General features: G+C 52.2%; 2 protein-coding genes across 4 annotated transcripts; one reads left to right on the top strand and one right to left on the bottom strand.

Moving 5' to 3' along the window:
- The first annotated feature begins 5108 nt into the window (after window positions 1-5108).
- Phox2a (paired like homeobox 2A) lies at window positions 5109-9456 on the top strand. Its single transcript, XM_021211581.1, has 3 exons — window positions 5109-5504; window positions 7522-7709; window positions 8449-9456. Exons 1-3 carry the CDS (start codon window positions 5288-5290, stop codon window positions 8884-8886), a joined length of 843 nt encoding a protein of 280 aa, XP_021067240.1. The 5' UTR covers window positions 5109-5287; the 3' UTR covers window positions 8887-9456.
- Window positions 9389-25618, bottom strand: Inppl1 (inositol polyphosphate phosphatase like 1). Of its 3 annotated transcripts, none has more exons than XM_029538060.1 (29): window positions 25597-25618; window positions 24226-24612; window positions 21352-21415; window positions 21113-21263; window positions 20342-20462; window positions 19943-20083; window positions 19688-19781; window positions 19495-19587; window positions 19280-19378; window positions 19037-19187; window positions 18839-18945; window positions 18444-18546; window positions 18148-18344; window positions 17409-17526; window positions 16344-16440; window positions 15924-16062; window positions 15718-15817; window positions 15530-15618; window positions 15178-15259; window positions 14976-15065; window positions 14235-14348; window positions 14049-14137; window positions 13535-13622; window positions 13292-13447; window positions 12804-12882; window positions 12575-12715; window positions 10678-11344; window positions 10307-10440; window positions 9389-10198 (listed from the first exon to the last, which is right to left on the bottom strand). In XM_029538060.1, exons 2-29 carry the CDS (start codon window positions 24405-24407, stop codon window positions 10108-10110), a joined length of 3777 nt encoding a protein of 1258 aa, XP_029393920.1. In that variant the 5' UTR covers window positions 24408-24612; window positions 25597-25618; the 3' UTR covers window positions 9389-10107. The 3 variants fall into 3 exon arrangements, with proteins under 3 accessions (XP_029393920.1, XP_029393922.1, XP_029393917.1); XM_029538062.1 differs by lacking the exon at window positions 25597-25618 and adding an exon at window positions 25342-25494 and having other exon boundaries at window positions 19495-19584; XM_029538057.1 differs by lacking the exon at window positions 25597-25618 and adding an exon at window positions 25342-25494.
- Window positions 25619-26652: the final 1034 nt, after the last annotated feature.

Here is a 26652-nt window from a genome sequence, read left to right on the forward strand (position 1 = left end):
AAGAGAAGAGAAGAGAAGAGAAGAGAAGAGAAGAAAAGAAAAGAAAAGAAAAGAAAAGAAAAGAAAAGAAAAGAAAAGAAAAGAAAAGAAAAGAAGGCATATTCCTGTATCTGGAGAACGGAGGGCATAGAAGGAAACATGGTGCCTCTTCAGATTCTGGAGTAGGCTTCTCCAGTGAGGACTCCTTCCCTGTAGACAAGGACAAGTCTCATGCGTCCCTAAATAGATGAAGCTAGAGGCCATGGCAAACAAGAGGACTCCTTTCAGCACTAAAACCTCAAACTCTACTGTAAACATTTTAATAAGGTGAGCTGAGCAATCAAAAGAGAGGTAGTATAGGACGCAGCAGAGACACACAACTTCACATAGGAACATCAAGTATGGGTATGACTTGCAAGCCAGCAAGAACCAATGGATAAATGAGGTCTGGTTATTGGAGCAAGCATGGGATTTGGGGGTGAACTTTTCATCCAGGAATAAGATCTCTGAACAAAAAGATTCCTGTGTGTATGAAGCTATGAAGAAAAACAAGATAATAGGATGTGTGCTGGACCACTGGTACCCAGGACGTTATGGGCCGGAGTGAGTACTTGAGTTTGATCGTGGAAAGCCATGAAAGGACCTAAAAGAGCATTCATTCTGTCCCACTGTAACACCTTGAGCCCTTCAGGTATGAATATTTGTCCAAGTGAGAGGAAAACTTGTTGAAGCAGTCAACCTGTCAAGTCTCAATCCTTACAATCTAAAAAGTAAGGAGAAATAGAGAAAACAAGTGTTTGTGAAGATGGAAGAAACTGGAGCCCTCCGGAGCTATTGGTTTGGATGTAAACGGCACAGCAGTTCCTTAAAAAGTGGAGACACGCCGGATGTGGTGGCGCATGCCTTTAATCCCAGCACTCGGGAGGCAGAAGCAGGCGGATTCCTGAGTTTGAGGCTAGCCTGGTCTACAAGGTGGGTTCCAGGACAGCCAGGGCTATACAGAGAAACCCTGTCTCTAAAAAAAAAAAAGAAAAAAGAAAAAAAGTGGAGACACTACAGGGGCGGCAGAGAGGGCTCAGTGCTTCTGGGCACTATTGCTCTTGCAAAAGATCCAGTTTGGTTCCCAGACCCACATGGTAGCTAACAATCATCTGTAACTCTAGTTCTAGGGGAACTGATGCCCTCTTCTGGTCTCCAAGGGCACCAACCATATACATATTGCACAAACATTCAGGAAAAATACTTATACATACATACATACATACATACATACATACATACATACATACATACATACACAAACAAAAAAAAAAAACCTCTAAAAATGGGACTGGAGAGATGGCTCAGCAGTTAAGAGCACCGACTGCTTTTCCAGAGGTCCTGAGTTCAATTTCCAGCAACCACATGGTGGCTCACAACCATCTGGAATGGGATCCGATGCCCTCTTCTGGTGTGTCTGAAGAGAGCAATGGTGTATTCATATACATAAAATAAGTAAATCTTTTTTAAAAAATTTAAGTAAAAGCCCGGCATGGTGGCACACGCCTTTAATCCTAGCACTTGGGAGGCAGAGGCAGGCAGATTTCTGAGTTCAAGGCCAGCCTGGTCTACAAAGTGAGTTCCAGGATTGCCAAGGCTATACAGAGAAACCCTGTCTCGAAAACCACCACCCCCCAAAAAAAAGGGCGGGGGGAGGAATTTAAGTAAAGCAGGGCCAAGCAATACATGTTTTAATCCTAGCACTCAGGAGCAGAGGCAGCAGATCTCTGTGACTTCAAGGCCAGCCTGGTCTACAGAGCGAGTTCCAGGGCAGTCAGGGCTACACAGTGAAACCTTGTTTCAGAAAAAAAGAAAAGAAAAGAAATTTAAGTTAAAACCCTGTGAAGTTACCAGGTGGAAATGTAATACCAAGCGCATCCTACTTCGGAGTGTATACCACAACGCAGCTGGGCAAGGGGGCTCACAGCTGTAATCCCAGCACATAGGCTGAGACAGGAGGATTGCTGTGAATTCCAGGCAAGCCTGGATCTAGTAGCCCACCATTTCAAAGACAGGAAAACAGAGATAAGAGAGAATACTTGGTGCTAAAGAGTGCAGATTACTCTTGTAGAGAACCTGTTTCCAGCACAAACATCTGGTAGCTCACAACCTGAAACTCCATCATAGAAGAATCCAGTGCCCTCTTCTGTACTCACGAATGCACATTCCCACACAGACATGTATGAAATGCACATAAACTCACACAGACACATAAAAATAATATTTAAATAAAATAAAATAAACAGAAAGCAGAACCTCTAGTTCTAGCACTTGGCAAGCAGAAGCAGGCAGCCTGAGTTCAAGATCAGCCAACACTGCACAACACAGTTAGACTCTGATTTAAATAAATGGAAAAAAAATCTCAAAAAAATGGGAAAAAAATGTGATCTGAAGGCTTGATGGTTAAGAGAATATCTTGTTCTTGCCGAGAACCTGAGTTCTATTCCCAGCACCCACGGGGTAATTCAAACCAATTCCAGTTCCAACAAATCTAATGTCCTTTTCTGTTCTCCATAGGCACTGGGCACAACTGCAATACACATAAACACACACAGGCAAAACACACATAAAATCAAGTGAATATGTCTTTTTTCCTTCAATAAAGGCACACATCTGTATGCCCACATTCACATCATTGTTATTCACTGCACCTAAAACATGAATCTATGTATCCATGAATGGATACATAGAAATGAAAAAAAAAAAAGAGGATATTACATACAATAGAATACTAGTCAGCCTTAAAGGAAACAAATTCTCACATATGCCACACATAGACAAGCTTGAGAACATTATGATCAATGAAATAAGCCAGTCACAATAAGGTAAATAATGTATGGTTCCATTTTTATAAGATATATAGAGTATTCAAAATTACAGAGATGATGCTGGGCGCTTAGCTCAGTGATAAAGTGCTCGTCTAGTGTACATAAAGTCCTGGATTAGATCCTAGAACCTCTCATAACACTGTGTGTTAGGGCATACACCTGGTATAGAGCAAGGGTCAGCAGAATCAGGTCCTCAAGGTCACTCTTAGCTACACAGGGCGTCAAGGCCACCTGGGGTACATGAGACCCTATCTCAAAAAATTACATAGGTAGATAGATAGATAGATAGATAGATAGATAGATAGATAGATAGATAGATAGATAGATATCAGAAGGGTATCTACCAGAAGGTAGGGGAGATGGTTAAAGAGTTATTTCTTCATGTATGGAGTTTGGGTTATACAAGATGGAGCATTACGGTAGTAAATATAAATAAGACAGTGATACTGTATTGTCCAACATGATGAATGAACTAGCAACACTGAAATATACAATTAAAATAGTTATGGTGGTAAAATTTGTGTTTATGCATATTTTAACACAACATACCCAAAGCAAGGGAAAATGGCTTAGAAACACACATGTACGCACACATGGGCACACACACACACACACACACCCACACCTCCAAAACTCCTGACATAGAATACTTACAGAAACCGAGGCATGTGTCAAGCAAAGAATAATTTGCCTGGGAAAGGGACAACCCGAGGATTGTGGTTCCCACTGTGCTGGCAAGCGTGAGGAAAGAGGAATTCCAGGAGAGTTTCTCTTAATCCTAGAGGATTTCTTTTGGCTTCTTCTTGGATCTCAGACTTCCCATCAGCAGGACTTAGTGTAGAAACCTGGGGACTTGGGGCCGGGGACTAATGAGGAGAGGTTCAATTCATCCTTCAGGAGAGCCAAAGAGGCAGAAGGGGGTTTCTACTCATCCTCCAGATAAAGATGCTAAATGTGTTCCATTCACCACACAGCCTGGAGAGCTGGTGAAAATCCATGGAGGGTCAATGACCTGGCTTTTTCAGAAGAAGGCAGGAACTCAAAAGGGAAAAAGAAAGGCGCTGAAGGAGAGAGAGGGAGTCATTACCATAGTCCTAAACACACAAACATACACACGCGCGCGCGTGTACACACACACACACACACACACACACACACACACGGGTCCAGAGGTCACAAGCTATTGGAGAGGACAACAGAGCTGAGAAACCGAAATGGGAGGGAGTGGCCTGGACCCAGCAGGTGCAGGCTCCTGTGGCCCTCAAGACAAGAGACTTCTCAGAGAGACACTTCGACCCTGCAGCCTCCTCCTCTTATGCCTTGCCAACCCCTCCCACCCCCAGCCTCTCCACCACGTCTTGGCCTCCTTCTGTGCTCTGGTAACAAATCCCAGCTCTCTCGGGATGTCCTTTCTCTCCACTCATCGGCCTCTGTTCCGCTGGTCTGTTTCTGGCCTTGTTAGCCTAAGACCATCCTGTGTGTGGCTTCACTATGATTGTCTCTGTTTTGTTTCAGCCTTCTCCGCAGCTCCATCACAGCCCTGGTTGCAGTCCATGTCCATGTTCATCCGTGTCCCCCTGTCTCCATGCCTGTCTTTCTCCATCCTGCTGGCTCCTCTCTCTGCCAATCTCCATCTCCACCCCTGCCTTTCTCTTCTACCGCTTCATCCTTGTCTTCATCTGTATATCCCTCTTCCCTTACTTCTATTTCGAGGTCTGACCCCTTTTCTCTAGTCTCTCCATACCCACGTCCCCTCCCTGCCTGTCCTTGTCCCAGGCTCCTGTCTCTTTCGCATCCTTGCCTCCATCCCCCTCACTCCAGGGCAGACTCCGCTGTCCTCGCAGGGATAGGACCTAGCTGGAGGCGGGGCTGAAGGGCCAGATCGGAATAATTCGGTTATCTGGGAGAATTGAATTAACTTCTTCACACCAGCACCGCGGGGCCTGCCTCCCTAGCTTCCACGGGGCCGCAGGTGGGAGGCCCAGGAACGAGGTCGGGACCCTCCTGCTGGGCATGTTCTGCAGAGATCGAAGGTCTAGGTCGGATTGGGACAGGATAAGGGACTCTCGGGATGGGGTCCCACGATGCCCCGCCTGCACCTCGGGAGCCCTAAGAGGGAGGCCCTTTGGGGTGGGGGGCCCGAGGTGGCTAGGGGCGGAGTCTGGGCAGCTCAGGCCCCGCCCCGCGGAGCTCGCCCCGCCTCGCCCCCTCCGCGGGGTCCTGCGCGTTAAAAGGCGCGCGGGCTGGCTGCACTGCACTTGCGTTGTACCGGGGCAGAGTGCGGGCCGCGACGGGGCGGGCGGACTCTCGGGCGCTCAGAGCGGGTCTCAGGTCCTCTGCGCCTGGAGCTCGAATCTCCATCCCGAACTCCACCCAGCCCGGGACCCCGACCCGGACCAGACCCGGCCCGGCCTGGCCCCCGCCCCCGCCCCTTCGGGCCGATGGACTACTCCTACCTCAATTCGTACGATTCGTGCGTGGCGGCCATGGAGGCGTCCGCCTACGGTGACTTCGGCGCCTGCAGCCAGCCTGGAGGCTTCCAATACAGTCCCCTGCGGCCTGCCTTCCCCGCTGCGGGGCCACCTTGCCCTGCGCTCGGCTCCTCCAACTGTGCGCTTGGCGCCCTACGCGACCACCAGCCCGCACCCTACTCGGCAGGTGAGCGCAGTCCCGTCCCAACCCTACCTCCAAATCCCACCTCAAAACCCCATGAAACCCCAACTACCTTTCCTACTCTGCAAGTAATTGTGGCTGAACCCACAAGCCACCCCTACCCATGCTGCTGGCTAGACTCCTCCAGTGTACTTTGAGACCCCCGGTAATAGGAGTTTCTTCTTGGCAGGGATGGCCGCACCCTCTTGTTCCTCTGGTCCCTCTTTCTCAATGCCAACCCCCTACCCTGTGCCCTTCGTGTCAAAGAAACAGGTCCAGTCTTGGGCCTCTCACTAGGCCTTCCCCTCCCCACCTACAAAGGTGACCACCAAATCTCTCCGATTCCCTGAATCCTCAGAATTGGCTTCCAGCTCAGTTCAGCCAACTCTCATTCTTACCACCTGTGTCCTGGGTGATGCCACCCTCAACAAAGATCCCTGATGCCGCTGAGCCTCCCAGATGGCATCCTTTCCACAGCCTTGATTCCTTCTTTCTAGCCTCACCTTGCCCTATGTTAGACCTGTCCTGCCTGGGCCCAAACCTTACTGCACCACCAAAAAAACCCAAAAAACAAAAAAACAAAAAACGTTCCCATAGCCACAGAAAAGGAGCCTCTATCATTTGGACCACTTTCATTTCCACATTCCCCCAATCCCGGACTACAGCCCTGGAAATCCCAGGAGCAGATCCTCCACCCTTTGATCCAAGCAAGTCCCAATCCAAACCCTCAGCCTTTTAGGTATTCCTATGCCTTCTGTTCGAGTCCCAGCATGCCCCACCCGGCTTCCTCCTTTCTTCACCCCCCCCCCCGCAAGATCACTAGAACCAGAAAGGGGGTCTGGGGTTTGGTGGGGAGATAAATACCTTAATTTAGAGAAATAATGACCATTAAGAGGCGGCTGTAGACCAAAATGGGGTTGGGAATACTGGTGGTGCTGGGCCAGGCCAGGACGGGGAATACCATAAATGGGAACAGGAAATAGGGAGACAGACCCTTGAGAAAAGGGTCTGTGAGACTATGAATGGGATAAAGTTCAGAGAGATGGAAGCACAAATGGAGACCCTGAGAGAAATGGGTACGCAGTGTTGGAAAACAGAGATAAGAACTAGATGGTGGGAACACACATTATGGAAGATGACCAAACAAGCCTGAAAACAAATAAAAGAAAAGAAAGATGGAGTGCTGAAGAGAAGAATTTGGGAAGATGGGACCCAATGAAAAACATGGAGATTTAAACCAGACAAGATACAAGGATTCAGAGATGGTGTCTGCGTCGGGTATAGGAAGGTGGTGAGGGAGGGGCTGGGATAGGAGTTAGAGGAAGTGGGACAGAGGTGACTGAGTGGGAGAAAGGGGACAAAGAAAACAGAAAAACTTGAGTAAGAAGGAATAAGACGTGGTCTTCGCGGGCACAAAGAACAGTGGATCCAGAAGGGGAAGGTTGAAGAGAGATTCAGATGGAGGAAGGGAAGTGGGAATACCTGGAGAAGAATTCAGACCAGGGAGGAGAGGCAGGACTGAGGGGAAAAAGCTTGGGAAGGAGAGAGATGGGCTGAGGAGAAAGGAAACCCCATCAGTACATAGAGTCTAAAGTAGACCTGCCCGGAGAATCTCAATGGCAGAGTCAAGGCCCGAGACTGGTTAGTGGGGAGGAGACTCTGGTGCTGATGTGGTCAGAGAACAGGACCTAGAGTTCCCCAGGAAGAGTGCCTAAGGAGAAACGCCACCGTGAGGGTAGGAGACCAGGAGAGGCCAATGGAGTGGTAGGGGTTGAAAGAAGGTGGGGAAAATGTAGACGAACCCTTAGTTGGAGCTTCTGATTTGTTTCTGGGAACTCTTAAGCCCCTTGATGATTCAGCCTTGGGGACACTTGACAGGAAGCTATTGAGGACCAAATCGAGGGGAGGGAGGGAGGGGCTATATGAGATTTCCTCTAGGGCGGGACACAGGGGTGTAGGGACTGAGATCAGCTTCTCACGCCCTCCACTTTCATTGCCCCTGCCCTCGCGCACGCACTCGCAGTTCCCTACAAGTTCTTCCCGGAGCCGTCCGGCCTGCATGAGAAGCGCAAGCAGCGGCGCATCCGCACAACGTTCACGAGTGCTCAGCTCAAGGAGTTGGAGCGCGTCTTCGCCGAGACCCACTACCCCGACATTTACACTCGCGAGGAACTGGCGCTCAAGATCGACCTCACTGAGGCTCGCGTGCAGGTGCGTGGATACACGTGCTGTGCACGCGCTTGCTAGAGGAGGGTGCTGGAGCCTGCAAGCCAAGACAGTCCGGGTGTGTCTGAGCAGCCAAGGGAGGCAGCGGGGCTGGGACGTAGGCCCTTAGAAGACCGGAGCAGGGTCGCTTCAATTTGCCTCCGACTCCGTATTCCTACATTTCCCCTCGCTAAGTCGGAGGTTTATGGATTTTTACCCTGAAGCTAGGAAGCAAGGCGGCTGGGTTGACCAGACCAATCAGTATTTCTAGATGATGTACCTGAGTCAGACGACTGACTCCTGATTTAGGAAAGTTTAAGTCTGGGACGGCTGCAGGTCGGACGAGAGAAACCTGGGTATACAAATCCGGCTGGCCCGTTTTGACAGGGGGACCCTGTACAAATGGTCCCCCTAGCGCCCAACCCATTCTTAAGGGTCCTAGGATGCCCCAAGTGGGATGCCCCAGCTTCCTAAATAGTAGGGCTAGGGTGATAAGATTGACTAGAGCCGTTTCCAAGAGACCAAAATACAGGGAAGCCACGGGGTCTACGGTTAAGCGGATCCTAAGGTCAAAAACCCAAGGGCCTGTTGGATGGGGCACCAAAGACGGGAAGAATGGACGTGGCGCCAAGTGGAGTGGTAGAGGTCTGTAGATCTGGTCGGAGGTCTTACACGCGCCTAGCGGCCTGGGATTGAAGTGTCCTATGTGACCGTCCTCTGGGCTAACTGGCCCCTGTGCCCACAGGTCTGGTTCCAGAACCGCCGGGCCAAGTTCCGCAAACAGGAGCGCGCGGCCAGCGCCAAAGGCGCGGCGGGAGCGACGGGCGCCAAAAAGGGCGAGGCGCGTTGCTCGTCGGAGGACGACGACTCCAAGGAGTCCACGTGCAGCCCCACGCCCGACAGCACCGCGTCGCTGCCGCCGCCGCCTGCACCCAGCCTGGCCAGCCCCCGCCTGAGCCCCAGCCCTTTGCCCGCCGCTCTGGGCTCCGGGCCCGGGCCCCAGCCACTCAAGGGCGCGTTGTGGGCAGGGGTGGCGGGAGGTGGAGGTGGCGGTCCCGGCACGGGCGCAGCGGAGCTGCTTAAGGCCTGGCAGCCGGCGGAGCCCGGGCCAGGTCCCTTCTCTGGAGTTCTGTCCTCCTTTCACCGGAAGCCCGGCCCGGCCCTGAAGTCAAACCTCTTCTAGCCGCGGGCGTCTGTAGGCAACCAGCCTGCCCCGAGAGAGACACCCCTCCCCTTCTGGACCTGGCATTATCCCACCCTATCCCGGCAGCCTGCCTGGAAACTCCCCTTCGTCCCCACTACCCAGTGTCTGATCCCTAGACCTGGCCCCCCCTTCGTTGTAAAACAAGCCAGGGCCACTCTGGTCTGGAGAACTAATCACCAGAATGCCCCTCCAGGGCGGCCGGAAGCCCTTTCTTGCTAGGCTTTCTTAGGAACGGGGATCAAATTACACCTGTCCCTCACTCAGTGCCCAATCATAAAGGGTCCTAAGAAGCCGAGCCAATAGCTCCTACGACTTTTCAGCTAGCTGGGCCACTCAAGCAACCTCAAGAGTCCCACCGCCAATCCCACCCTAACGAGTTACCTCCCATCCCTAGCCAGTATGGCGCAGAGGTTAGACACTAGAGGGGAAGAGCCATCGGGGAACGGAACAAAATGGTTTTCCTTTTCCTTTATTTTTTTCTTTGAAAAACGTGTAATTTATTAAGGTGATTTTGCTCACTCCAAATAAAACTTAATTTATTGAAGACAACAAACCGACAACCTTTCTGAGTACCCAAGGTGGGATAAACTGCAGCATTGTCCTCTGATGTCCTCCCTCCCTCTATCCACAGGCTGCCACACATTCCCTGGGCAAGGGCGCTTCTTCGAACCAGAGAACAGCCAGAATTAGGCAATTTGGCATTTTATGGCCGAGGTCCTGCCCCACCCCAATAAAATTAATGTGCCCTCCCTTCCCAAAACCCACACAGAAAAACTTAAATAAATCCAGCCCGGTCCTGGGCTCTTCCTTCATTTCCGGACGGAAGGCTGTCCCCAGAGTAGGAGTTGCAAGGAACTCTTCCCCTGTGGTTCAGGCCCGAGGGAGGGAGGTGGAAACATCAGTGGAAGTGAGGACCCGGGTGTGCCCAACCATACCTCACGCACAACCGAGGCAAGGTGTCTGCAGCAGCGTAACCACCGAGTTTCACAATTACCACAGGCTACTATACCCCCCCGACCCTGGGCCTAAAAGCTAGGTGGGGAGCACGATGTTCTAACTAGAACGTCCCAAACAATTGGGCAGTAGGGAACTCTGATCCCCAATAAATAGAGATGCACGGCCACACCGCTCCCAACTTTCTACCCCTGGTTGCACGAGCCCGTCCAGCTCCGCTTTTGCAGCTGGGCAGCATCTCTGCTATCACTTGCTGAGCTGCAGGGTGTCCAGAAGAAGGCGCTTGTGAGCAGGATCCTGCACCCCAGCTTCCTCTAGGTCTTCCTCAGTGATGTCACTGCAGGAGTAAGAGAGGCTGAGAATGGGCTAGGGGGTCCTAAAGGGCCCGAAACCCCACCCTTGCGGCCACACACCCCGCCCTATCCACCTCCAGCCCCGCCCCCACCTGAGAAACTCCAGGTCGTCCCAGCCATTGTGCACCAGGCCCTCCTCATATCGCTCCAAGCCGATGGCCCGCAACCAGGCACCCATGCCCGCCTCTCCCAGCCCGCTGGCCCGCCCGCCCTGCGGGCACGGAGCCTAAAGGAATAGGTCATGTTAGGGGGGAGAACTAAGGACTCCTCACAGAAACACATGCAAACGGCCACATTCTACCCATGCTCTGAAAGGGAATGAGGGGGAATGATTCATGTGTCCCCAAAAGGCCCATTATCCAGCTACAAGCAAAGGGGGTTGTAGACACCAGTGAGTTCTGAGTGGAAGAATAAAGGAACACCTATCAGGTACACATAACCAGCTAGCTCCGGTCTAACACACCTCCTCTGCCAAGTCTTCTTGGATGCTCTCCCGGATGCGGGGCGGAGGGAAGCTGAGGGGCCGGCCGTAGTCCGAGGGCCCTCTGGAAGGCTGCAATTCCAAGGGGTTGGGGAGGAGTGCTGAGCGTCCAGGCCCTGGAGCATAAGCTACCTCACTGAGTGTTTTGGCCATCTGCAGTACCGAGCAAGACCGGTCATCCCCACTTGCGACCTCTCCCAAAAAAGTACTGGCAGGTGAGGTGCCTGGTGGTAGTGGTGGTCTTGGATGGGCCTTGGGAGGTGGTGGGCCACGGGTCTCACCCCCACTTCTGCCCCTGACTACTGGCATTGACAAAGGATCCAGGTTAGGGGGCAGGAAGATGGCCGAGTCTGGCAGAGGTGGAGGTGGGAAATCTGGAGGAGGCAGCGTGCCCCCAGAGTCCTCATCCGATGAGCTTCCCTCTCCCACACGGGGGGTCCGGTGGCGCCCAAGTTGAGGAGCAGGCACTGTGATGGCCACTTTGTTCTTGGTGGCAGGTGGGAGAGGGGCCCTGGCAAGTGAGGGTGGCTCCAGGGGCAGCAGCTGATGTGGGACCCCTTCGAGGACGTAGTAGGCAGGGTTATTGAAACTGTTCTTGGGTGGGGGGGCTGCTACTCCTTCCTGCTCAGGTGTCCCCTCTGACTTCAGCCTGGATGGGGAACAGGAAAACCAAGGTAAAGGACCCAAGGTAAGGTGCAGGGGAGGGAGCTGGGGAGAAGTGACAGACTTGCTCTTGACCTTGAGTAAGTCACCTGCTCTCTCCAAGCCCTTGAGGCAAAGTGGTAAAGGTAAAAACTAACTCTCTTCCCCACTTACTCACGTCCTCCGTCCTCTGTTCTTTAGTGATTTTGTAACGGAAACCTTATAATGGAAATGTGACCTCAAACGGGTGATGCGGTGATAGCAGCCTGAGAAGGGTGACTAGAGATCAGAAAAGCCTCCAGGAGAGAACCCTCTGCAAAGCCCTACTCAGGCCATCACGATTTAGCCCAGGCTAACCTCAGGCCCTCACGATTTAGCACAGGCTAACCTCAAACTCTTAATCCTCTTGCCTTAATCTTCCAGAGTGTTGGGAAAGTAGTGTTCTTCAGGATGTCCAGGCCTAGGACATTGCTATGTGGGCGTAAGTTTCCTGGCCCATTTGATTTAGGAAACTTATGAAACAAACTTGGCAATTTCTTTCTTGCCCACACTCTTAGAACCTTTGCAAATGGACATCTAAAAAGAACAATCTACAGAGCAAGTTCAGAACAGCCAGGGGTATTACACCGAGAAACCCTGTCTTGGAAAGAAAAAGAAGAATCTAGCAGCTGGGCAGTGGTGGTACATTCCTTTAATCCCAGCACTTGGGAGGCAGAGGCAAGCAGATTTCTGAGTTCGAGGCCAGCCTGGTCTATAGAGTGAGTTCCAGGACAACCAGGGCTACACAGAGAAACAATGTTTCGAAAATCCATAAATAAATAAATAAATAAATGATCTAGCAAGAAGCATTTCTCAATTGTTGGGCCATGAGCCCATTTAACATCAGGGCCCTTTGTTAGGCATAGCCTCATAAGATGGACCTTAAGAAGTCTCAGGGTGAACCTTCAAATAACCTCAAGCTATGTCCATTTCTGTTTGTATTTGTTCATTTGTTTTGTTTGTTGGGTTCAGTTGTAGCTAAGTGACTGCGAACATCTCTTCCTCCTGCCCCATCTCCCAAATACTGGGATTTACAGGGCTTGGCGCCTTGCCCAGCTCCAGGATCAGTATCTACATCCAAGGCAGAGCTGAGAGAAAAGACTCATTGGGTTCCCTTTAACTCTGAGGCCAGAGCACTCAGCCCCGACAGCCAGGCATAGTCACGCAAACTCAGGGGATAGCAGGTTTCTTCTTTCACCTTGGGTTCAAGGGCTCCTCCCTAGGAACTGCCCGAGGTGGGGCCGGGGGCCTGCCAGTCGGTGGTGGCTTTTCAGGCTCTTCAAATAACTTAGACAGTGGACAGGAGGCCTCTGTAGAAGCTGGCTTGCGGCTCCCAGATCTGCAAGGAGGTCAGAACAGAGAAAAGATGTGGGGCTGATCAGGGCCTCCCAAATGTCCCCTCCTGGGAAAACATAAACCCAGCTCACCTGTGCTCCTGGCTCCCTCTTGACACTGAAGGAACCTTGCTTTTGGCTCCTGTGTCATCCTTATCAATGCTAATCCATTCTGGGGAAACACAGAGAAGGGAAACAGAGAGGACTTGGGGTTGTGAATCCCAGGAATCTTTTTGTTTTTTTGAGTCAGGGTTTCTCTGTATAGCCCTGGCTGTCCTGGAACTCACTTTGTAGACCAGGCTGGCCTCAAACTCAGAAATCCGCCTGCCTCTGCCTCCCGAGTGCTGGGATTACGTGCGCCACCACGCCCGGCAGGAATCCCAGGAATCTTAATGGATACTGGAAATACCTAGTCCCTTCCTAGCTATTCCTCAGGGTAGACCCAACTCAAGTCAAGGCTGCAAAACTTTCCAGTACCACAGGATTCCAACAGGCTGCCACCCTGGGTCTGCTCCTCCTACACCTGCCCCACACCACCACATTGCATGCACCACCCACACCCTGCCCAATGGAACCCCCACCATAGAGCCGCTCACGGGTGCCCAGGCGCTCTGTGGGCACCCGCACCTTCATGGAGCCACGGATGTTGCCTGTCTCCTCTCCACGGTGGGACAGGAAGGTCAGGAACTGCTGGGCCGTGCTGCCAATCATGGACTTGAGTGCAACCACACACTCCCCTAAGGAGATGCAACAGACCAGCAAGCTGTCAGACCTTTCTAGGGAGCTACCTGGTTTCTTACCCCCGGATACTTCTTGTCCCTCACCATATGATTCGTAGCCATCCATGGACTTGACTGTGAGCAGGAGATGCTGATCCTGCAGGTACTCGATGTCAGCCAGAATTGGCTTGAGCTGAGGAACAGAGAGGCCCAGTGAGGAACAATCCCCTAGATGCCCCATCTCACCCTTCCCATAGCAATCCCTGCCTCACTCACTCCTTGCCCTAAGGCTTGTCCATGTCCACTCTTATTAAAGACATAGCACTGTGTGGCCTTTCAAAGCATTTCACATCATTACAATTAATTTTCTGTGCCCTCAGTGGACAATACTAGACATTTACCAAAGGTTCTGGAAGCCTTTATTAAACAAATGAATAAGCTAACTAAAACTTAGCTCCACAGCTCCCAAAGATACAACTTTCCTTATCCTTGTGTGCAAAACCACACACTGGCATCGCCTCCAGCCTCACCCTCCTCCCAAGGAGCCCCTCGGTGTGCTCCATCTCTTGTTCTTTGTAATCCCTTCATCTACAAGTGTGGGCCCAGGCTACAGCCTCACCGTGGGTAGCTGGCGGGAGGACCACTGCACCTTGAGGAAATTGATGTTGTCACTGCTCTGAGCATCATTCTCGAAGCTCTTCTTGTACTCTGGGGTACAAGAAGACATGACTAGGGCTGACCACTCTTGGCAATCTTTGGCATCCCACTCTTGTGTGCCCCACAGTCAGCAACGGCCCCCTCTGACCTTCCAAGCAGGTAGAATAGAACTCAATGAAGAACTTGGTGCGGCTGGCTGTCTTCACAATGGCTTCGATGCTCTCAAACTCAATGTAGGCCTGGTCCGAGGTCTTAGAGAGACCTAAGGATGGAGGGCAAAAGTCAGGATGCTGACACTTAAGACAGAAAGATGAGGGTCATAGCCGACCCAAAGATAAGGCAAAGAGGAACCTCCCAATCCTAAACTAATAGCAAGACCTACAGATCCATACAGAAAGACTTGCTAAGGGCTGGAGAGATGGCTCAGCAGTTAAGAGCACTGACTGCTCTTCCAGAGGTCCTGAATTCAATTCCTAGCAACCACATGGTGGTTCACAACCATCTGTAATGGGATCCGATGCCCTCTTCTGGTGTGTCTGAAGACAGCTGCAGTGTACTCAGATAAATCAAATAAATCTTTAAAACAAGACATGCCAAGCTGAAAGGTTCATGTCAGAAGACATGGATGTGAGGAGCAGAGTGTCTCTAGGCTTATCTGTCAACACCATGCCACATCTGTGGGCATACTCAAGGCACATGTGTGACAGATACAAACACAGTTTGCCATTCTTCCAATGATGACAGAGGCACAAACAGCCATATCAATAGGTTCAGAACCACTCCTGTGTTCATAAGAACACACACATACACTTAGGTGTGGTCGGTCAAACCCTTCACTTCACTGGGCCCCAGCCTATGCCCTCCCACACACTTTTATCACATCAGGTACCTTTCTTGGAGATGAACTGGGACGTGACTCCGACCTCAAACGTCCCAAACACAGGAGAATGGTCACTAGTGACAATGTCATCAGTGCAACCTATTTAGGGGACAGAAACAAGAAAAGAAATGTCTCTGCTCTCTGCCCCTACTTCCTGAGGCAGAACAGTAACCACCCAAGTGTCTCCTAAAGCCTGTCATAAGGCGCTGACCATACGAATTACAGATGATGTGGGTTTCAGGATAGGATTTCCATAGAATCCGGTCACACCACGAAGGCACATTGGTCCGGACCTGTGGCAGGAATAGCAATGTGGTCAGCCCTGTCAGTTGGGGATCGTGACATGGGTCCCACACAGAACTGACAAAATCCTACTCTTCCTCTGTTCCTGGACCCAGCGCCTGCCTCTTCCTTGGATTCCCAAAATATCCAACATCACCTTTCAAGGCTTCAGGGAAGCCAGAGAAGCTTGAGTAGTAAATGCAGAAACGAGCTCCTTGGTGCCCACTGCTAACTTCCTGAAACCTGAGGGAGGTTCCCCCCAGTTCATGTTTTTCACTCACCCCAGTTGGCTTCTGCTTGTGCCAAGCGTATGTGTCCCGGGAACCCCGCTCGTAGCGGTAGGTGGGTGGGAAAGAAATCTCCTCCTCACCTAAAGAGAGCAGAAGGCATGTGAAGTCCATAGCTCCAAAGACCCAGGCATCCTCCACACCTCAGGACCACCCGGGAACACAGCCAGGCCCTCACTCACTAAATCGAAGGAAGACCTTATGCTTCTCCCGCTCCAGGTTGAGCTGGTCCACCCTGAGCAGGGGCTCAAACTCTCTCCTACTAATGTAGTTCAGGATCTCCTGGGGTACAAGATACAAACACCAGAGGCTTGCCTCTCGAGAAGGGCAGTACAAACCTCCCTCTCAATGCCTTCCTTTATAGCCACCCACCAGGCCCTGCTGGCACCTGGATATCCATGTCTAAGCGGTAGTTAAGGTCCCCAAACCAGAAGAGATGAGTGAACCGCAGAGAGATGTCAAAGGCACTGAGCTGCCGGTCACCCAACGAGAGGAGACGCAGAATGTCCAGATAATTCTGGTTCCGCCTACAATGGAGGAGCCAGGGCAGATCTCTAAGGTCAGGAAGGAGGGACAACATAAAGGTAGCAAGGCTTTGGGGTCAAGGATGGGGCAGGGATGAGGGTCCCTAGAAACAGAGGAAGCAGGCAGGGACAAGGCCATGGTCAAGCTTAGGCAAGAGGAGTCCTGAGACAATGGGGCTCTCTGGGGATAGGAATAGAGGAAGTCAGGCCCTGGGCTACGGGGAAAGGAACGGGTCTCAGGAAAAGAGAGGTAAACAAGGAGACACAAAAATGGTGTCTCTCACCGAGTAGTCTTCTCATTCCCTGAGGTGAGATGGCAATTCACGAAGCCAAACGAGGTGCCATTGAACATGAAGGAGACACCCACGGCTCCCTTGTTCCCTGTCAGGGCAAAAGAGAGGATGGCCGAAGAGGGGTCACCTAAAGAAGGAATCCAGCTGTCCTCTATCCCTGCAAGCAACAGTCAGCATATTCCTTCCTCCAGAACACACACACACACACATACACACACACAGAACACTATACACACAGAGAACACACACACAGACACACACATACACACACACAAAACACTATACACACAGAGAACACACATACATAACACACACACAGAACACTATACACACAAAGAACACACACATACACACACACAGAACACTATACACACAGAGAACACACACATACACACACACACAGAACACTATACACACAGAGAACACACACACACACAGACATACACAGACATACACACACAGAACACTATACAGAGAACACACACACATACACACACAGAGAACACTACACACAGAGAACACACACATACACACACACAGAATACTATACACACAGAGAACACACACACACACAGAATACTATACACACAGAGAACACACACACACACAGAGCATTATACACACAGACACACACACACAAACACGTTCACACACTCATATGCACATGCATACACAGACCTCTCCCCTAGTGATCTTTCTTGGGGCTGGACGAGATTCAGAACGAGAACATATAAAGTTCTAAGTACCCTGTTTATGAGAAAACTGAACCACTTAAAAGTGGAGGACCGGGCTGGTGAGATGGCGCAGCGGGTAAGAGCACCCGACTGTTCTTCCAAAGGTGTGGAGTTCAAATCCCAGCAACCACATGGTAGCTCACAACCATCCTTAACAAGATCTGACTCCCTCTTCTGGAGTGTCTGAAGACAGCTACAGTGTACTTACATATAAATAAATCTTTAAAAAATGTTAAAAAAAAAAAGTGGAGGACCCTGGAGAGGAGGCAGGGACATGAGCAGAAGCACCTTTCACCCGCAGGGGCCCACATGCCCTGCTCACCCAGGGTGTTGGCGATACCAGTCTTCACACTGGACGTACTGACATGGCTGATGCGATTCTCATGTTCTGGCTTGACCAACACAGCCACCTTGATGTTCCACAGTGACTGCATAGCAATCTATGGAGAGAGTGTGGGGTCACCCTTGCCCCAGGCCAAGGTCCCTGCCTATATTCCCTATGCCTATCAACTACACTGTCTTGTCAGTCATTGACTAGGAAGGCTTGCTCTCCCTTTCTAGTGTAAACAAGAACATCCTCTCCTGTGACATGAATAACTCCTGAAATTCAAGTTCAGTCTCCCAAAGGAAACATCAGGGCTTAGAGGAAAAGCCATGAGAGCAATACATTCTAGGATTAGTCATGAAGGCAAGTAGAAAATACAAGGTTTGTGAAGATAAGGGACCAGGCAGGCTGGAAAGATGGCTGCTCTTCCAGAGGTCCTGAGTTTAGTTCCCAGCAACCATATGGTGGCTCACAACCATCTGTAATGAGAACTGGTGCCCTCTTCTGGCCTTCAGGCATACATGCAGGCAGAACCCTGTATACATAATAAATAATAAGTCTTAAAATTAAAAAAAAAAAAGGGGGAGGCAGAGGCAGGCAGATTTTGAGTTCGAGGCCAGCCTGGTCTACAGAGTGAGTTCCAGGACGGCCAAGGCTACACAGAGAACCCCTGTCTCGAAAAACCAAAAAAAAAAAAAAAAGGGGGGGGGGGAACCAGATAAGATAACCCCCTCACCGTACGATAATCCAGATCTGTAAGCTCCTTGAGGCCCCCACGCAGCAAATCCAGCCACTCTCTGTCACCCACTGAGTTCTCCTGAGTCCCAAAGACATAGATATCGTGGGGTATAGTCACTGTGACCTCATCCAGAGCTTTCCCCAGTCCCTTTGATGTGAACCAAGATGTCACATTTTTGGGTGGCGGTACACTTCCTGAAGGTGGAGGGGAGGCAGCAGGAATCAGAGGTGTGGGTCATGCCCCTGTCCCAGGGCTAGCCTCCTCTCCCACCATAACTCCAGCCTGGGCCTGACCCATGTTCCAGGTGCCTATGAAGATAGAGATCATGTCGGGCTCGTCCTGCTTGGAGTGCCTGTTCTTCATGAGCTGCAGGAGCTGGCAGAAGGCTTCTCGCTTCTAGTGGAGGTCGGGGGAGAACAGGGTACACAGTAGCCAGTCAGGGACAGTAGGTACCCAGCAATGCCACCCTTCCAGAGGGATACCCTGCTTTGTGGCAGGCATCATGAAAGAAGGGTCAGATCTTCCCTGAGGTTCCCCACTGCACACACACTATGAAAGCACTAACAAGAGCTATCTACCCTCAACACACTCCCTGCCAGGAACAACAGGCTGCACCTCCTATTCCAGTAGGAGGTGTCCTAAGGAGACTCCAATAGCCCCTAACACCCTGGTACAGGCAGCAACTCACCCGGGCACTGACAAAGATGAAGTCCTTGCGCTGGGTCCGATCTTTCTCCTTTTCAAACACAACGCCCAGCTTGTTCTGCACACGCTGGGATTTAATGAGTTGCCGGACTAGGGGAAAGAAAGAGGAATCACCCAAACCTGTACTGTCAGACTCAGGGCCTTGCCCTGCCCACTTCTCCCAACGCTGGCCCTAGCTCACTCCGGTCATGTGTGAAGGTTGTCCAGTCCTCCTGGGAGTCACGCTGTCTCCTCAGCAGAACCAGCCTCCCACCCTCGACATCCACGCTCAGTGTGAACTTCTGGGACTTCCCAATCTTGGTCAGGTCACCCAGTGTCACATCCAACTTCACCTGTAAACCAGGAGTGGAAAGGCTGCTGACAAGACCCTAGACAGGTGGAGCCCTCTTTGCCTCCAGCTACCTTTTGCCCCCTGAGGCCCCACCTCAAAGGCCTGCACAGGGATGGTCTTGGCCTTGCGTGTGGAGGGCTGCAATGGAGCCGGAGGTGCTGTGGAGCTCATGTCCTGCAGTGCCTTTAGGGCCTAGAGAGAGTGGGGAAAAGGTGAGGTAAAGGGACCTGCGGAGGGATGTGACAGGGAGGGGCACCTCAGCTGCTGGGATAAGTCCCTGCGGGGCATGTAAGGGCAGGTCCATCCACCTTCTTCTGAATGCCTGACAGGAAGTCCTTTAGCACAGATAGCTTCAGCACAAGGCTCTCCAGCTCCTGCTCTCCAGTCTGTGGTAAGCTCTGCTGGCGAGAAATAAGGGTGGTTCACAAGGTTCCGAAGCAGAAACCCCACACACAGCTCCAAGGTATGTCCCACCTCCTGGAGGCCTCCCTACAGTCCCACCTGCTGCTGCAAAAGGCGGGTCACCATGGGTGAACTCTGCTGGTCAAACACCTTCGACAGGATCTCCAGGCCTGACAGGACCTTGTCCACCTCACTAGGGGAAGACAGTGGGTTCAGATGGCACAGAGCATGACACTCTCTGTGGCCTTTAGCATAGGAACAGGGTACAGTGGAGGAAGTCAGGACACAGCGGATGGCTTCCTATTCAAGGTCTGATACCTGAATGTGGCCCACAAGCTCAGCCATCCCTAGTACCTGTGTAGCCTTCGGCACGAGGTGACGAGGGTTCTGGTGAGATGGGGCAAGTTGCTGGCTCCGCCTCGTACAGCCTCCAGGTCCAGCCCGTAACTGCCCTTCAGATACTCATGTGACACAGTGCTGAGTCCATTAGGGGTGCTTCCAGGAGAGATGAAGAATCAGGGGAGGTCCTGCTGCCTGTCAAAGCACCCTATTCTACCCAGCACATCAGCACCCTATTCTACCCAGTACATCAAGTACTGGAGGCAAGCAGAGCAGAACACGCCAGAGAATCTCTCCCTGGGGCAGATTTGGGATGGGGTCCCTAGGAGGGGGGCTTAGATGATCAGTCAGCTGGGGAAACAAGTCTCAGAGAAGGAACTTTCTGCTCAGTAGAGGAGGCTGGGAGGGTCTCACCTCTCAGCTGCTGGCGTTGTGGGAGTCTCCGGGGTCGGCAGGGGGCTGCTGGGCCCCACAGGGGCAGAAATGCTGGTGGAGCCAGAGCGCGGGGGTAGTGGGGGCTTCTCGTCCTCCACATCTGTGGATAGGGAACAGTGGGACGGCAGTGTGAACTCACTGTCATGGGACAGGGATACGCCATGGCCATCAGAGACTTCCCAGCAAAGAGGGCATAGAGTGGGCATCATGGCTATGAGAAAATGGAACTTCAGGGCAGGTGGGCCTGGGAAGAGGGGATGTGAAGAAACAAGGAGTCAAGGAACTGGCAAGGAAGGGATTTTCTTTTCCTCTTTGCATATGCATATACTATGCATGCACATATGTATATGTGTCATGCACGTGTGAATACATGTGCATGCGTGCGTGCATGCCTAGGCTTGAGACTGATAATTCGCTTCCTCCATCACACTTTTCCTGATTTTTTTTTTTTTTTTTTTGGTTTTTTCAAGACAGGGTTTCTCTGTGTAGCCCTGGTTGTCCTGGAACTCACTCTGTAGACCAGGCTGGCCTTGAACTCAGAAATCCACTTGCCTCTGCCTTTTCCTGATTTATATATTAGGGATTCCCCGCTTGAGGCCACCACACCTGCCCAGCTTTTAGGCGGGTTCTGAGTGAAGACCTGGACCCCACTCTGCTCCTGGCATTTAATGCAAGCAGGTGCTCTACCCACTGAACCATCGTCCCAGCCCAAGGAAGGGATTTTTTTTCATGCTGTAAGATGAGCAATACCTGAGGCATCTCGGTCATCTGGTGGGTCTGGCTCTCTCTCTCCCTCTACAGGCAGCAGCAGAGCACAAACGAGACCCTGGTTGGGCTGGGCATACAGGCCTATAAGCTCACCCAGGGTCTGGAAGCGGCGCACAGGAACACCCTGTGAGGTCTGAGCCAACAAGGATGGGAGAGTCAGCCAGCAGGTCACCAAGCCTGAGGCTAAACCAAAATTAGAGGTCACAGGTCTGAGCTCCTACCTGCACAGCCAGGAAATCCTCTCCATCTGGCAGAATGCGGTATGTGTGCACGTGCTTTTGATACCTAGTGGCAGAGAAGAGACCAGAGCCTGTCACCCCTAGGCTGCAGTCTTCTTCCTACTTATTCCTGCTACCAGGCTCGGCCAACAGACCCTCATCTTGGAATTTCTAAAACCACTTGTCCAGGCTGCAAAGGGTTAATGATGGGGGCCAGTCAACTTCCACCCTTAGTACTGCCAACAAGAACAGAAATAACCAGGCCCTCCTCCCCAGTCCCAGACCTACAGAGACTCTACAGCCACCACAGGGCCTCGGATGCAACAGGCAGCTCTTTTGTGGCCTCTACAGCTGTCTAAACAGCCCCTCTGGGCTGTGGTACCAGTCTGGGCCCCCCGCCAGAGTAAAAGCCCTCAGAAGACTGGTTAGCTCCTATTTGCATGCATGGGCAATGTGCTAACACACGCCCGAGACTCCGTCTCTGTTTATGTTGGTGTCTCACTCCACTGGAGTTGGGTGCATCAGGGGTTTTTACAGAGGATTGGGGGGGGGGGCGGCTATGCTTTCTCTCTTCAAGCATCAGGAAACTGGAATGACCCAAAGGGGATCCCTATGGGAGACTCAGCCTCTAGGAACCCCAAGCCAAGAGGGGTGCTGACAGATGGCAGCAGCAGCTGAGCAGGTAACAGCTGAGCCAGACACATACTAAGTGGGGGATGGAAGGCTCCCTTGGCCTCCACACCTCAAATAGGCATTGTGGTCTCTGTCTATGCTGGGCAGAAGTGGGTGTTGGCTCCAGAGAGGACCAAACACCACAAGGTCATTTTCTCCCTAAAGCTAGCCCTATTTCACTCAGGGTACATTACTTTGTGGTATCTGGATCTGTATTTATGACAGACAACAAGAACATCTCAGTAACCAAACCCTGACTGTGTTATGCAGTCCACACAGCTCGTTTTATATTCACAGTGTATAGCAGATACATTAATATTTCCATTCTCCAGATGAGAAAACTAGGGCTCGGGAAGGAAAAAAATGATTTGCCCAAGGACACAGAACAAACAAAAGGTAGGGCTGGCTGGTATCTAGTACGAGAGCAGAAGCTAGTTTGTCTGTCAGGGTAGGGGTGTGTCTTGAATGTTCTTTGTGTAACTGTGATGTGTATATAGGTAAGCATGTGTTTGGGAAACCTAAGAAACCATCCACCTCTGATCCTTTCTGCCAGGCTCCTGAGAGCTGAAATCTGCCTCCCTATAAACACACACACACACACACACACACACACACACACACACACACACACACTCCTGCTGACAATGGAACCAGGATCTCTCTTCACTGGGACAATAGTTCCTTACCCAGAGAAGGCTTCAGCTGTCCCCCTCCCACTCAGACAGCTGGTCCAGCACCTGCCCTGTCCCCTCCCTAATTAAGGGATCTGTTTAGAGGTAGCTAGGAGGCAGTCTTGGGATTTTTATGAACATAAGATGTCTGGCTTTAGTCTCTCCACACTAGGTGGGTTTCCGACTTGTTGCAGAAGCTGAGGTTCCCAGAACCCCTCACTCAGCAGGTCAACTGTCTCGACCAACTGTCTCACTATCTACACTACTACTAGCCTTTAGAGCCCCCAAATCCTTTGTCATCTTAGATACCGTCAAATATGTAGCAATATCTTTGGCTCCTCTCCACCAAATGCCCACAGCCCTATCCCATTAAAATGTTTCCCTATAGGTTGGGCCAGTGTGTTCCCAAAGATGTCAGAAGAAAAGAAGGGGAAAGATGGAACAGGAAATGGGTCATTTAAGAGTATTTTCACTAAATCTAAACACAAGCCCCAGATGCTTCTCAAAAGGGACCACTCAGTGTGGAACTCTGGGGCAGGGAGTAGAGGTCAGAAAGAACACTACAAAACAGAAACCACACACAAAACATTACCACACACAGATGCCAGGGACAGCCACAGGACCAGGCCCACTCAGAAGACTGCCAAGTCTAGCTTTAGGCTCAGCACTCATCCATATAACCAAAGCTCAATCCAGAAGCCAAGAGAGGCTCACTCATTGATTCATGAAATGAAGGTTCTGAGGGCTGGCAAGATGGCTCAGCAGGTAGAGCACTGACTGCTCTTCCAAAAGTCCTGAGTTCAAATCCTAGCAACCACATGGTGGCTCACAAACACCCATAATGAGATCTGATGCCCTCTTCTGGTGCCTGAAGACAGCTACAGTGTACTTATTTATAATAAATCTTTGGGCCTGAGTGAGCAGAATTGACCAGAGCGGGCAGAAGTCCTAAATTCAATTTCCAACAACCACAACCATCCATACAGCTACAGTGTGCATAAAATAAATCTAGAAAGAAAGAAAGAAAGAAAGAAAGAAAGAAAGAAAGAAAGGTTCTGTCTCACACAGCTTCACCCTGTTGCCTCCCCCAAGTCTTCCTTCCAACACACACTATTCAACTCCACCCTACAATCATATATAGCTGCAGTATTGCCCAGGCGGCCAAACACTGGTCCCTCTGCCCCCTACTCCAGTGCTTTAAAATGAACTGCACTCATGTGGAGCATGCATCCTTTCCCTGTGCATCTGAGACACTGGGAGAATCTAAGCTGGTCTACCACTGTCTACCACCGTTTCTTGCCATCACACCCACCCTGGGCTTCAGAACTCTGGCCTCTGGCCTCTGGCCTCGGGCCTCAGAAAGTGCTCCAGACACAGCAGGAAGTGCTCTCCTGTATCCTTCCTCCACCCAGCAATAAAGTCAAGGTCTCCACTCGGGGTGGAGACAGGGCTGCAGCCCCACAGCTACAGTCACCCCACTACCACGATTGCCACCACAACCAAGGAACACTCAGCGTGTGCCCGCCCTACTCACAGGACGCAGAGTGCGAAGGCCCCCGCCACGCTCTCGCTGTCTCGCACCAGGAAGCTGCCATCGCGGCCCGCCCGAGCCAGGAGCTCCTCCGCAGCAGCGCGGCTCAGGTCACGGTGATACCAAGCAGGAGCCGGGCTGCCTAGCGCGCCCCCGGGACTCGGTGCCCCACACACTGAGGCCATGGCCCGCGCAGGGCTCAGCGCCGCCGATGCCTGCCGCTCCGCGCCATCCGCCCCGGGAAGCTTGAAGTCGAGGCTGGGCCCGGGCCCGAGTCCCGGGACTTAGGATCCACCAGTCCGAGCGAACCCAGTATCTGGGCTCCACGCTTGGCCGCGCCAACCTCCTGGATCTCCGCGCAGCCGCCGCCGCCCGCAGCGCCGGCCTCAACTTGAAGAGAAAGAAAAGTTTGTTCAGAGGCGGCGGGGGAGGGGCGGGAACGGAGCTAGGAGCTAGCCGGTCCCCTCCCCCTCCACTCGGCCCAGAGCCCGGGCCGCCCCTGCCCCCAGCCTCTCGGCAAGGACGATGCTCCGACAGCCCTACAGGACCCGCAAGACCCGCACCTCCCAAGTCCCACAATTATCTTGTCCCCCCCCACCCACCTCAAGAAGATCCAGTACCCCGGTACCCGCTCCCGGACAACTTATGAGTCCAAATTCTCGCTGGTGAATTCAACCCTTCCAACGATTCGCAATGAGATGACCCCTAATCCCTATGCAAGTCTGATTCTACTACATGTATCTTCTACTCCGCACCCCCACAGCCTTGCGGGATCGAGGTTCGCAAAGCAAGGCTCCAGGATAGACATCCACAACTACTACCCCCATCATCCAAGAGAACAAGTTCTCCCAACTCTTGTAAGATCAGAGCCCCTTCAGACCTGAACCCCCAAAACGATCCCTGACACATCCCACAAGATCCCAAAGAGATCCGATTCCCCACCCCACACATACGCGCGCACGAGGTCCAGTATCTTCAAGCCTTTCACGCACCGGTCCCCGCAGGCCCTCCAGCCTGGCAGAACCCTCCCCCCCATCTCCGCCAAATTGCCTGGCACCACGCCCCACACCCGCAGGCCCAGGTTTTGCAGTCCCAGACCAGGAGGACCCCCTAGACTACCTAGAAAAAAAGTTCCCTCAAGTCTCAGCGCCTCAGCTACCGAACGCAGGCCCCACCTCTGGGGCGACTCGGGTTGACTCCTAGCCCGGGGAAGCCTCCCTGGACTCCCCGCGGCCACTTAAGATGGCCATCCGCCGCCACCGCGCACCCCGAGCCTTCCGCCCCGCCTGCGTCCCGCCCCCTGGAGCCGGGGCTGCCCCGCGCCCCGCCTCGTCCGCCCGCGTCCGGGTCTCCGCCGCACGCCCGCAGAGTGACCTCGGGACAGTCTTGGCTCTTCTGTGCGCCTGAGCTTCTCGCTTTCGATAACTGGGGTAACGTTACGAGGGCGGGCTCATTGGGGCTCTGCCTGTAAAGCTCAGGGCCTGGCATGCAGCGTGCGCTCCGGGACGGCGGCTATTTTTATTATTAATTAAGGAGTAACGAAGGTGACAGCTGTGTAAACTGTAAAGCGCGACTGGGGACTGAACGGGTATTATTAGCACCGCCCCCGCTCCGGCTACTCCCTCCAAATCAACAAACTTGCGCTTCCGTGGGCCAGGTGCGAGCAGGGAGCTCCTAAGACCCAGGCAGCTAAGACCTCCCATCCACCTACCCCTGGGGCGGAACAGGGGACCCGGCGGGAGAAGATGGGGCGGAACCCAAACAGGGCTTTGGCCCGCCCCATTTCCCCCCTAAAAAAAGACCTGGATGGTGGTGGCGTCTCCAAGGATTTCTCTTCCTGCCCCGCCCCTCTGCCCCCTGGCTCCTTAAAGGCGCAGGCCTCTATCCGCTTGCCTACAACCACTAACTCAAGAGTCTGTCAGGAGCATCCCTTTAACCTGGGAGAGAACTTTCGCTTAGGTAAATTGAACCTGTTGACCGAGCCTGGGGTCAGCCCTGAGGAGTTTTCCTCTGTTTAGAGGATAAGCCAATGCAAATTGGCTTAACCCAACTAGAACAAAGCCTGGGACTTGACGAGTCTATAGGGACCTTCCAGACCAGATAAATAAAAAACCAGAGATCCTCCACCCACCCACCTGTTTCTCCTGGTCCTGCCAGGGCTTAAATAAAATAACATCCTCCAATCTGTACCCAGCTCCTCCCGCCGGGAATGGAGGACACCCACCCCAGATCCCGGGGGTGTGCAGTGAGGTCTTCCTTGCCTATGCTTGTATTCCCGACCCTCAGGAGGCAGAAGCAAGTGGAACTCTACCTAGTTGTAAGCCAGCTTTCTTGGTCTAGAGTTCCAGACCACCCAAGGCTACATAAGAGATCTGGCCTCGAAGAAAGAAAGGAGAACAAGGTGGAGAAAAGCTGTCACGACCCTCCAAA

This window comes from Mus pahari, chromosome 1 (assembly GCF_900095145.1).
Source record: "Mus pahari chromosome 1, PAHARI_EIJ_v1.1, whole genome shotgun sequence".
Lineage (NCBI taxonomy): Eukaryota > Metazoa > Chordata > Mammalia > Rodentia > Muridae > Mus > Mus pahari.